Source organism: Uranotaenia lowii, chromosome 3 (genome assembly GCF_029784155.1).
Source record: "Uranotaenia lowii strain MFRU-FL chromosome 3, ASM2978415v1, whole genome shotgun sequence".
In the NCBI taxonomy this organism is placed as follows: Eukaryota; Metazoa; Arthropoda; class Insecta; order Diptera; family Culicidae; genus Uranotaenia; species Uranotaenia lowii.
The window spans coordinates 52,081,723-52,094,871 of record NC_073693.1 but is presented as its reverse complement, the minus strand read 5'-3'; the positions used below and the strand labels follow the sequence as shown (position 1 = coordinate 52,094,871).

Below are 13,149 nucleotides of genomic sequence, written 5' to 3'. Positions count from 1 at the left end.
TTTGGAATATCCAATAACCGCTTCGAGAATTTCTTTTTTTTTTGGGGAAACATTAGATTTCTCAACAAAAGTGAAAATATTGAAAATATAAAAATCAACACACCCTCGGATGACTGGTGGCGAGTAGGCCTGTCATATCTACTCAGTAATAATAATCATACACCGTATGGGGTGGTTATAGGGTGGCGTTCCGTTTTATCGTAGAGCGAAATTTTTTTCTTGCTTCTCGAAAGAGAAAAAAATTCAACACAAACTACCTATTTCGTGAGAGCGACCTCCCTTCTCCCCCAAGAGCGCGTTGTGTGTTGTTGAACCACCCATCAACATCATCCACTCGTAGTGTTCCTTCTCCTGAGGTGAGGTTTGACTTTCGGTGCTAGTGTGTTGGTGTTCCGTAGCTGGATGTTGTGAGTCGGTCTAAATTGGCAGCCTGAATTGGAACGTTCGATTTTCCGAGTGGCAAATAGTTGGGTGTCAACACGTGAAAAACTACCGTGAAGCTTGCTGCTTAAGGATCAGGATACGGTTCAATTTGTGCTTATTTCTGATAGAAATTCGGGTTCGCGGTCGTAACGGAGTGATAACATTTTTGAATATCTTTCTAACTAGTTAGTGACTAAGGGGAGAAGAGATTACAAAAATTTTCTCGAAATCTATGTGAGTATCCTGACGGCGATACGGTGTATGGTTGAGAAACATTAATCATATCGGGAGAGAATGTTAAACCCATTTTTTCCGGAAAAGTGTCGTCAAATTCTTGGAAGGTTATCGCAATTTTGGACAAAGGTGATGATATCATGGATCTCTTTTCTGGTCGTTCTCTTCTCCGGTGCTGCGATGGGGTCGTGATTACATCACAGGTTCTGTGAGGTGGTTTTGCAGACGCTGCCGCCGCCGTTTTGGCGCAAGGGAAGAAACAAGTGCATCGAAAATAGATATTGGTCACCGGCGGCCGACCCAAAGAGATACGAAAAAATATGACCCATATAGCATTTTCACATGTTTCTTTTCGTTTAGTTGCGAAGAAACATGTGACCGAAAGACGACGACTTTTCGCTGACTCTTGAGATAGCAGCGTCGCAAAATCATTTTTTGGCAATGGGTTTCCTCGAGATTTTTCCTTCCTTCTAATAACGCGCTGAGAGAGAAATGAAGAAAAAAAAAGCCCAAAACAATCACTCAAATCCTAACGAGTCGTGTTCTTTCGCACGTAGACACGTAGAAAAGGAGTACACCTTTCGGTATCAGCGAAACAGTTTCGAAATTAATTCATCACGTTGAGATGATTAGCGTTGAGATGCCTTGACTGACTGGAACTGGAAATGACTGGAATGAATTCCAGAAAGCCAATCTTCCAAGCATGACGAACCCGCCGCTGCGATTTACTGCAACAGAGGTTTAGCATTTTTATCATTCTGTTTCTGCGGTTGCGGTTCCAGCAGCTGATACTGATTCTCGTATTTTCGGTGTACCTTTTCAAGAACATTTGACCTTTAAGGGAACGGTGTATCATTGGGGATTTTCTTTTAAAAAAAACTATTTCCAATTTAAATATTTCAATTATTAAAAATTGTTCAAAATTAGTATTCAAAAAATAGAAACAATATTATTCAACTGTGATGAAAGTTTATTGATTCCTGCTACCTACTCATTTGAACAGGTGGAAGTCATGGGAAGTTTAACCCCAGAAATCACTTACGTAACACCTTTAAATAACCATATTATAAACTTGAAAACGATGCGTTAAGAAAATTGAAGGCTCATCAGTTCATGGGCATATTGAAGGTACTTAGTTGACTCGCTTGGCAAGAAACAGTCGTGCTTATTCCTTTTATGGCCGGATCCAGTTTCGATTTCGAGGTGCCTGCTCGAAACTTGAATCTTCCTGTAGTGTTCACTGTCTGTTTGTTCGCTTGATTATTTTGTGGACCTAATTAAAGTTTAAGTTTTTAAATTGATTTTGTTCAACATTTTATATTGGAAGCAACTTTAAATTCCATTCTTTCAAATCATGAAACGAAAAATAAATCAAAGTCAGTGGACATGATTCTCTTCCAAACAATAAAATATAATTTTTGACTTTTAGTTTTATGTAACCAAGCTTTGTATAGAAATTTCAAATTTATAGATTTTTATACCCCCATAACTTTTTTGGTTGTTTTTAATCCAAGAAAAAGCTATACAAATTTTGGAAAATTCAAAAACTAAATATATTCTAACATTAACACCCTGTTTGATTTTGGCAACAGGCCCGTATATTTTTTGGTGCCAAAATCGATCGGTTTTTTTTTTGTCATTTTATTTTTTATTTTTATTAAAAATCAGTCAAAATTAATGTTAAACATAATAGATATTTTAAGCTATCATTTTCTTAGATTGGCTAAATTATATAAGTTTTAAGCAGCAATAAAAATAGTAAAAAATAGCAAAAAGCTGCTTTGCATAGCCAATAAATTTGTTTCTTCATAGAATCTTGATAATAATTCTTTCAAAGTATTTCATTTTTCAATGCTTTTCATTGGATGTTTAATTTTGATTTTCAAATGATTATATCTTTTAATCTTTTTATCTTATAACTTATTTTGTGTTAGAAAAAAATGAAGTTCCAGAATGGACAAAAATAATAATTTAAAGAGAAACTTTATTTCAAGATTATTTCATTTTTTTATGAAATAATATGCAAAAATGTCTTCTTCCATACAAAATCGAAATTCGGAATCCAGAAGAAAGCTGATAAGTTGACTGGATCTATCTGTCTGTCTATTCCCTATTGACTCGGAAACTACTGAACAGGTTTGGCGTGTAACCTGCAGGTGGGGGTATTAGAGGCCGGGGAAGGTGCTTATAATAGTTTTGGACCCCTTCCTCTCACAGAAAGTGTGGAGGGGGCCTCCCAAACAAAAGACAAATGTTCGCATAACTCAACAACCGATCAAACAAATGGTAGCAAATTTGGCATGGGAGGGTTATTGAGTACGAGAAATAGTTCAATAAATATTTGATACACATCCCTCCTTCAATTGGGTGATAGAAGAGGGGATGGGGACTCCCTCACAATTTATGGCGTTATTTGAGAACTAGTCGAGCAAATGGAATAAAATTTGGCATGAGAGAATATTTGGTTTCGATGACTGTTTTTATGATTATGTGAAACCACTCCCTCCTTTCAATCGAGCGGTAGGTATTTAAGCAAATGGAATACGAGGAATATTTCTATGAATAGTTGAGACCTATCCCTTCTTCTCGGAAATATAGGAAGGGAAAAGGATAGAATTATCTAACAAATGGAGGGTTTTTAGTACACGAAAAATGGGTATGATTATTAAAAACGCCTACCTTCTTCAAGTAGTGGAGGAAGGGAAGGAGAAAGTATGAAGGGGAGTTCCCATACAGCTTTTTTTAGCATAAATCGAGCATTTATCAATCAAAAGGAACCATCGTTTATAAAAGAAGATGTTTACGGAGGAGAGACCATAGGGAAACGAGGACAACCATTCATATCTCGGATGTGTGTTGAGATGAAAATTTCAATCGAACTGTCATCGCCTTTGCTCTTCGTTAGCATAACGACAGAAGTAGTGTCAATAGTCGTCTTAAAGGGGGGTGGTGGAGTTCTTATAGCGGTGTTAAACAAGCTCAGCGCATCATTGGTTACTTTGACTAATACCAATTGCATAGAGGCTTTGTGGGTGAAAGCTTCTCATGCTCATAGCTCGTTTTTAATTGGTACAGCATATATTCCACCGGAAAAAAGTCAGGATGGATCAATTATCGATCTGCATGTTGATAGCTTATCTGAAGTTAGATTGCAACATCCTTCGTGCAGCGTTATTCTTCTCGGTGACTTCGGCCAACCGCAATTGATGTGGATTCGTGGTGACAGTAACAATATGGTGATAGACTCTACTGGATGGAATGCAACTGAATGGAATGAATCAAAGAAACTCTCTACGCAATTCTCAAAACCGAACGCTGGATTTGGTTTTTACGGACGAATCTATCTAAATTAGCTCGGACACTGAGGCCATCGATGTCGTTGTTCCGATTGGCATGTACCATCCTCCGTTCAATTTTGATATCTCTTTTCCAAACCCTATCGTTTTTGATGAAGCGTTCGATACTTCAGCTCGCAACTTCAATCGAGCAGATTTTGGCACAATGAATCGAGTTTTTTCTGAAATCGATTCGACGGATTTCCTCAATTGTACGGACGTTGATATTGCCGTGAGCGTTTTTTGCTCAATTTTGGACGATGTTTTTAACAACTCGGTACCCTTGGTGCGACCTCCTCTTCGACCTCCCTGGAGTAATGGACGCCTAAAGCGGTTAAAACAGTTACGTTCTATATTACTTAGAAAGTTCACTAGCTCCAGGTGCCCTTTCACTAAAATGAAATTGAACGCTGCTACAAGAAAATATCGCAGTTACAACCGTTTTTGCTATAAACGTTATGTTGCTCGTACGCAAAGAGAGCTTCGCCGGAATCCGAAAAAGTTCTGGAAATTCGTCAACTCACGCGGAAGGAATCCGATCTGCCTGCGGTACTCCAACCAAATGGCAGAATTGCCACGTCTCCTGCCGAAAAATGTAACCTCTTCGCGATGCACTTCTCCAGTGTTTTCTCTGATCTATCGCCAACTGCTGATCAAATTTTCGCAGCCGTCACACGGTTGCCCATAGATGTGCTGGATCTGGATGTTTTTTTCTATAAGCGAGGAAATGGTTCTTGAAGCCATCGGTAAACTGAAGTATACTACATCAGCCGGACAGGATGGAATTCCGGCGTGCGTTCTTAAGAAGTGTCGTACTCTTTTAGTGAAACCACTTACTCACATCTTTATCCGGTCCCTAGAACAGCAAAAATTCCCCGACCTCTGGAAAAGATCGTTTATGAGCCCAGTTTATAAAAAAGGTGATAAGCTAAATATTCTCAACTACCGTGGTGTCACATCACTAGCTGCCTGTTCGAAGGTATTAGAGAGGATCGTAAACGATGTTGTTTTCTCAGCTTGTCGGAACTGGATCTCCGAAAATCAGCACGGATTTTTCCCTAAACGTTCGGTTACCACGAATTTGACAGTTTCTTCATCATATTGCATATCACAAATGGATGGTGGAAAGCAATTGATGCAATTTATACTGATATTTCGGCTGCATTCGATTCAGTGAATCACGATATTCTCCTGAAGAAATTGCAACGTTTGGGATGTTTCGAACGACTATGTGCTTGGATAAAAAGTTATCTTACGAATCGCCGTTTAGCTGTGAGAATAGGTTCTGCAGAATCTCCTGATTTTATTCCAAAGTCTGGGGTTCCACAAGGCAGCAACTTGGGCCCTCTGTTGTTTACAATGTTCTGTAATGACATTAATTTGCTTCTTATTGGCTGTGGAGTTCTCCTGTTTTTTTTGTTCATAAACAGTTTAGCTGATTGTTACGAGTTACAAGGCTTCCTGGACATGGTTGTGAACTGTTGTGCTGATAATTTACTGGTTTTAAGCGTTGCTAAGTGTTGTGTTATTACATTCGGTCGGAGAAAACATCCATATATGAATACAGCATACTGGGTGAGTCGCTGCAACGTGTGGTTTCAGATAAAGGATCTTGGAGTTTTATTTGACCGTCATATAACTTTCAAGCCCCATTACTCTGTGGTACTCGAGAAGGCCAACAGGATGCTGGGATTTATTATACGCCTTAGTACAGAATTCACTGATCCCGTCTGCCTGCGAGCTTTATATTGCTGACTGGTGCGTTCAATATTGAAATCTGCGAATCTGGTGTGGTGGCCGTTTGAGGCTATGTGGATTGCGCGTTTCGAAGGAATTCAACGGCGATTTGTGCGGTATGCTCTCCGTGAACTACCTTGGGAAAACCCGTTAAATCTACCGCCTTATCCACAACGATGTGCTTCCATTGGTCGATCACTGTTCGTGGCAAATATCTTGAGAAATGAAATTGACTGCTGTTGGCTGCTTTCCCGTTGTAACAGAACGAACCCTTCGTAGTCGAAACTGGCTCTCATTGGAACCAAGAAGTATGCGCTATGGCAGTCCCGCAAAAATATGCTTCCTCCGTTATTATACCCTATTCGATTTTAATGTGTCCATTGCAACTTTCAAACAACGGATTGAGCATAACATGAGTGAACGATTAAGAAACTAGCAAACGATTTATGTAAACCTAGATTTCAGTTTTATTCATTCAGACCCCGATAGGAAATACACCCTACTATTCACCATACTTAGTCGGGTCGCGAAGGGTACGTCGGCCGATTTTCGATCATACTAATCGGCCTATTGTTGCAACGTTGCTTATGGGAGTTTTTGCTGGGCATCAGCCGATTAATAAGCCGATTTCGTAGGCCTATCAAATAGGGTGATGAGTAGCATGATTGTGTAGGAACCGACTTAATCGCCTGATTAGTAGGGCGATAAAGTTGATGAGATTTTCGACGTTCAGCTATTTAATAGGGGTATCAAACGAGCTATTTAGTATTAATCACCCGACTCAATCCGGATAAATAGCAGAATTGATTGGCCTCAAAAATCGATTGTTTTTCCTACCACCCTACCCAATCGTACTAAATAGCCGGATTGATTGACAGCAAAAATAGATTTTTCTTTGTACCACCCAACTCAATCCGACTAAATAGCAGAATTGATTGACCACAAAAATCGATTGTTTTTCTACCACCCTACCAATTCGTACTAAATAGCCGGATTGATTGACCGTTAAAATTGATTTTTCTCTCTACCACCCTACGCAATCCGACTAAATAGCTGAATTGATTGACCGCCAGCATCGATTTTTTTCCTACCACCCTACCCAATCGTACTAAATAGCCGGATTGATTGACCTCAAAAATTGATTTTTTTTCCTACCACCCAACTCAATCCGACTAAATAGCCGGATTGATTGACCGCAAAAGTACCATTCGACTAAACAGGGCGATTTATGTAAATGGTTCATTTTAGTATCTCGGAGCATGTCCAGTAGAGGTATTTTTATTTTTCTGTAGTAAAACTGTCTCCAGGTGGTTAGCGAAGTAAATTTTTGGCAGGAAGCCTGATGGTGGAGGCACGAACCTGCAAACTAGCTCATTCAGCAATGAGAATGCCGGAATCTTTGAACCTAGCATCCTACAGTAGTCGGTCGGGAAACGACCTGTCCTGTGGAGAAGCTTGCCATCCAAACACTGCAAAACTCCAACGATCTACCAAGGCTTCCGTAAACTTCTGACTCAACAGCAGCTCGCACCTGAAGGTGGAAATCCGTTTAAGCTCCTCCACCCAACCGGTACAAACGGATTTCGAGAGCTGAATGTTTTTCTATTGAAATAAGAGAAACTAATTTCCAAAATAAATTTTTTATTCCATCAACTCACCTCCGGCACCTCATCCAGAAACTGGCCCACGGAGAGGGCGTCGTCAGCGATGCCTCCATCGGAATCATGAACACCTTCGATTACGGCTTAAGGGATGCCCAGCAAACGTCCGGAAACTTGGTCAGATTGACGTCGTCACGACGGAACCGATAGAAACCCGCTCGCCACTCGAACAAACTGCTGATGAGTATTGACGAAGTCTTCTGTGCTATCGTAGGCCAAGCTTTTCCTTCGATGAACTCCATCACACAACACAACTAATTCAGTTATGACCATTCCATACTAAATAGGCCTAAAGTTTGCCAACTAAATAGAGTCCTACGAAAACCTACTAAATTGACCGATCCCCCCCGATTACGTCGATCAACTTATTGTGCTACCAAATCATGCGTAATTGTGTGAGCCTACTCATCAGCCGATTTAGTATGGCACCTATTTCATATTCAAGCGTAGCCCGATTAATCGGCATGCCAAATAGGGTCATTGATTTAGTAGGGTGATTCGTAGCCAGACTAAATCGGCACCCAACTAAATATGTGAACGGCGAAACTTTTCAACTGTCAAATTTCCTATCGGGACACCCACCTTTGTCAGATGATATCAAGATAATAAACAAATAAATGAAAAGGGTCTATGTTCATTTATGACGTTTCGAGAAAAACGCGTTTAAAAATTTAGCAATCTTTTTTAAACCGCTAATCAAAATCCAATTGAAATTTTTCAATTCTATAGTGCGGTGCGTAGGATCATTCTTTATATTTTTTTTATCAATAAAAGGGTGTTTTCATAAAAAAAAATAGCTCGCAATTGTTTATAAAACCTGTTGGAGTACGAATTTCGTCTAAATCGTTTGTACACTAGACTGCCCCAAATTTGTATAGGAAATTTAAAACCTGTGAAATGTTATGCGCTGCAGGCTAAAATTGATCCTAGGCCTAGTACAAAAACGCATGCCAAATTTGGGCCAGATTCCGATTTCACGGGAAGGGGTCGCTCAACGAGCCTGAAGTTTGTATGGGATTTTGAGACATTTTGTTCGGGAGAAACATGAAAAACCAGTCTTTTATCAATAACTTTGGTTCCCGTCGGCCGATTTCTTTCAAAAACGGGTTTTCTTAAAGCCTGAATTATGAAAAATATTCCATCCGAAGACTGCATTTCGATTAGAGTTAAGATAAAAAAGTTATTAGGCTTCAAAAATCGGCTAACTTTTTTAAAGAAGGTATTTATCACTGTAAATGAGTCGAGGCGGTCGAACATATTGACGTCTCATTAATAGTGATGAAAACCACCGTTAAAAAAGTTAGCCCATTTTTCAAGCCTTATAACTTTTTTATCTTAACTCTTATCGAAATGCAGTCTTCGGATGAAATATTTTTCATAGTTAGGCTTTAAGAAAACCCATTTTTGAAAGAAATCGGCGGACGTGAACCAAAGTTATTGATGAAAAACTGGTTTTTCTCGTTTCTTCCGAATAAAATGTCTCAAAATACCATACAAACTTCAGGCTCGTTGAGCGACCCCTTCCCGTGATCCGATCTCGCCCAAATTTGGCATGAGATTTTGTACTAGGCCTAGGATCAATTTCAGCCTGCAGCGCATAACATTTCACGTGTTTTGAATTTCCCATACAAATTTGGGCAGTCTAATACACACAGTAGACTTTTTTTTAATCGAGCAAATTTTATCCAACATAGATATGCCAGAAGGTGACACAATGTTCGATAATATAAGGTATCGTTGAGCCTAAATCGTTTTCTACTTGTAACCAACCATGAAATATGTTTTTTTTTTCTATGGTTGGATCCACTTGTTTGGTACCATCGATTATCAGTTGCTCCTTTAGTCTTCCCTACTCCTTCCAGGAAAAGTCCGGCCCAGCTAGACTGAACGACGCCACCCAAGTACCACTCCTTTTTTTCTTTTAATTTTAGTCGTCTGCAACCCACATTCTTACTTTACTAGAGGGATTCGAGGTTGATTTATTAGCTGCCATATCGTGTTTCTACCTCCCATGCATTATTGATTGGTTAAAGGTTTTAGTTGAAATATTGACGGCACAGAAATATGTTTAGAAAAAATCTGTTTTAAAACTCCTGATAACAGTTTTGCTTATCGCTTACCTACTATTGATTCATTTTTTCTTTTTCCTTTGCAGTGAATTTATACTCAAATATATTCTCGTCCCTTCTACCGCCATAATGTTCGCTCTGTGGTATTTTTCACTGGCCGTTGACGAAGTCAGGTAAGTGTTTAATTTTTTTTTCTAATGGTGACTGATACTGGATGTTGTTGAAAACTGACTAACAACAGTTCATTTTAAGCGATTCATTATTCTTAAACTGTATCTTAAACATCGCCTTCATGGTTAATGTTTATGGATTATGCACTAACAACATTTTCAATATCCATATTGCTGCATTTCCATCATGACCAGAGAAAAAGTATCATCCATGAGCTTAAAATTATAGCAGCAGCGCTGCAAAGCAGTACCCTAGATGTAGTCTTCACATCATAGAATCGAAAAGCTTTCTTTTTATCGCGCAAAGCGTCCTCCTCAGATTAAACCAATCATGCGCAGTTCAGACAACATACTTAGCTATCTCTTCGAGTGTTAGAATAGTTCACGATTTTAAAATCGGAGAACAATACGTTCACGTGATAATTATGTGAGCATTAATTAAAGTTTTTTTTTCTCAATTGATTGGAATGAAAATGTGCATAAAATATGATTTGAAAAAATCAAAAATCGAAAAATTCCAAATTTGCGAAATTTACATAAAATGGAAGACAAAAATGGCTTAACAACATGAATGCATTTTTTTTTAACATTAACGAAAATTTAAAGTTTTGTAATTACAGAAATGTAAAAAAATGAAAAAATTAGAAAAAAAAAACGACAAAATAACAAGTTTGACAAAAATAACTAATACGAAAAAAAAATAAACATTGAAAAAAATGACGAAATTATGAAAATTTACAAAATTGACAAAATTATACATATTCCAACAGTAACAGCAAACACAAAAATAACACAACATGACAAGAATGACAAAAATGACAAAAACAACAATAAAAGGAAATAATGAAAAAAACTACACAAATTACAAAAAAGCACAAACTAACAAAAATAATAAAAAAACACAAATGAAAAAATGACAAAAATTATAAAAAAAGACATAAAAGACACGAATCACAAACATGACAAGAAAAGCAAAAATAAAAAATAAAAGAAAAAAAATTACACAAGTAAGAAAAAACATCGAAATGACAAAAAAGACACAAATAAAAAAAAAAAAACAAATAGAAAAAATGACACAAAAATGACTAGGATAACAAAAAACAAAATTTTACTAAATTAAGAAAACTGTAAACAAACAAAAAAAGACACAAATAACAAAAAAGAAAAAAAAAATTATAAATTAACAAAAATGAAAAAAATAACACAAAAATGTATATAAATTACAAAAATCATAAAAATTACACAAGTTACAAAATTCACAAAAAAAAACAAATTATTAAAATGGAAAAAATGACAAAATAATAAATGTAACAAAAATTACACAAATGGAAAAATCACAATAATTATAAAAATGAAAATAAAAAACAAGATTGAAGGAACGAATCACAAACATGACAAAAATAGCAAAAATTGAAAATAGAAGGAAAAAATTTACACAATTAAGAAAAACATCAGAATGACAAAAAAACACAAATAAAAAATGACAAAAGTACCCAAAATGACAAAAAAGACGAAAATCACAATAAAATGACAAAAATGACTAGAAAAACAAAAAAGAAAAAAAAATAAATTAACAAAAATGTAAAAAAAAACCAACAAAAAGACACAAATAAAAAAATTACAAAAATGAAAAAAAATTACTAATTTAACAAAAATGAAAAATTAACATAAAAATGTCATAAATGACAAAAATTATAAATATTACAAAAGTTATAAAACTGACAAAATAAATCCAGATATTTTAGTAAAAAATGACAAAATAATAAATGTAACAAAAATTTAAAAAAAGGAAAATTCACAATAATTATAAAAATGAAAAAAAAAACAAGATAAAAAACTCACAAAAATGTGTAAATAACAAGAAAAGAAAAAAAATCACTAAATAATCAAAAAAGTAATAAATGAAAAAAATTACGAAAGTTACAAAACTGACAAAATGACAAAAAAACACAAGTTATGAAAATGAAAAAAATATCACAAAAATGACAAAGATGAAAAATGCCATAATTGATAAAAATGACAAAAATAGCAAAAATGACAAAAATGAAAAAAGTGACAAAAATGACAAAAATGACAAAAATGACAAAAATGACAAAAATGACAAAAATGACAAAAATGACAAAAATGACAAAAATGACAAAAATTACAAAAATGACAAAAATGACAAAAATGACAAAAATGACAAAAATGACAAAAATGACAAAAATGACAAAAATGACAAAAATGACAAAAATGACAAAAATGACAAAAATGACAAAAATGACAAAAATGACAAAAATGACAAAAATGACAAAAATGACAAAAATGACAAAAATGACAAAAATGACAAAAATGAAAAAAGTGACAAAAATGACAAAAATGACAAAAATGACAAAAATGACAAAAATGACAAAAATGACAAAAATGACAAAAATGACAAAAATGACAAAAATGACAAAAATGACAAAAATGACAAAAATGACAAAAATGACAAAAATGACAAAAATGACAAAAATCACAAAAATGACAAAAATGACAAAAATGACAAAAATGACAAAAATGACAAAAATGACAAAAATGACAAAAATGACAAAAATGACAAAAATGACAAAAATGACAAAAATGACAAAAATGACAAAAATGACAAAAATGACAAAAATGACAAAAATGACAAAAATGACAAAAATGACAAAAATGACAAAAATAACAAAAATGACAAAAATGACAAAAATGACAAAAATGACAAAAATGACAAAAATGACAAAAATGACAAAAATGACAAAAATGACAAAATGACAAAAATGACAAAAATGACAAAAATGACAAAAATGACAAAAATGACAAAAATGACAAAATTTACAAAAATGACGAAAATGACAAAAATGACAAAAATGACAAAAATGACGAATATGACAAAAATGACGAAAATAACAAAAATGACAAAAATGACGAAAATAACAAAAATGACAATAATGGCAAAAAGACAAAATTGGCAAAAATGACAAAAACGACAAAGTGACAAAATGGCAAAAATGACAAAAATGACAAAAATGACAAAAATGACAAAAATGACAAAAAAGGCAAAAATGACAAAAATGGCAAAAATGACAAATATGACAAAAATGACAAAAATGACAAAAATGACAAAAATGACAAAAATGACAAAAATGACAAAAATGACAAAAATGACAAAAATGACAAAAATGACAAAAATGACAAAAATGACAAAAATGACAAAAATGACAAAAATGACAAAAATGACAAAAATGACAAAAATGACAAAAATGACAAAAATGACAAAAATGACAAAAATGACAAAAATGACAAAAATGACAAAAATGACAAAAATGACAAAAATGACAAAAATGACAAAAATGACAAAAATGACAAAAATGATAAAAATGACAAAAATGACAAAAATGACAAAAATGACAAAAATGACAAAAATGACAAAAATGACAAAAATGACAAAAATGACAAAAATGACTAAAATGACTAAAATGACTAAAATGACAAAAATGACAAAAATGACAAAAATGAC

At 34.9% G+C, this 13,149-nt stretch overlaps 2 protein-coding genes across 2 annotated transcripts in view; both read left to right on the top strand.

Annotated features, from left to right (window-relative positions):
- The first annotated feature begins 462 nt into the window (after positions 1-462).
- LOC129754518 (arginine kinase 1) overlaps positions 463-13,149 on the top strand; it is a 139,714-nt gene continuing 127,027 nt past the window's right edge. The window contains exons 1-2 of the mRNA XM_055750642.1: positions 463-657; positions 9,546-9,632. Of these exons, the coding sequence (XP_055606617.1) occupies positions 9,589-9,632 (44 nt within the window). The 5' untranslated portion in view covers positions 463-657; positions 9,546-9,588. The remainder of the gene's footprint in view (positions 658-9,545; positions 9,633-13,149) is intronic.
- LOC129752180 (uncharacterized) lies at positions 4,720-7,540 on the top strand. Its single transcript, XM_055747970.1, has 2 exons — positions 4,720-4,971; positions 7,406-7,540. Exons 1-2 carry the CDS (start codon positions 4,720-4,722, stop codon positions 7,538-7,540), a joined length of 387 nt encoding a protein of 128 aa, XP_055603945.1.

Coding starts and splice junctions, on each gene's coding strand:
- LOC129752180 (XM_055747970.1), top strand. CDS start 4,720: ATGGTTCTTGAAGCCATCGGTAAACTGAAGTATACTACATCAGCCGGA. Junction 4,972..7,405: donor CACTAGCTGCCTGTTCGAAG/GTATTAGAGAGG, acceptor CACCTCATCCAG/AAACTGGCCCACGGAGAGGG.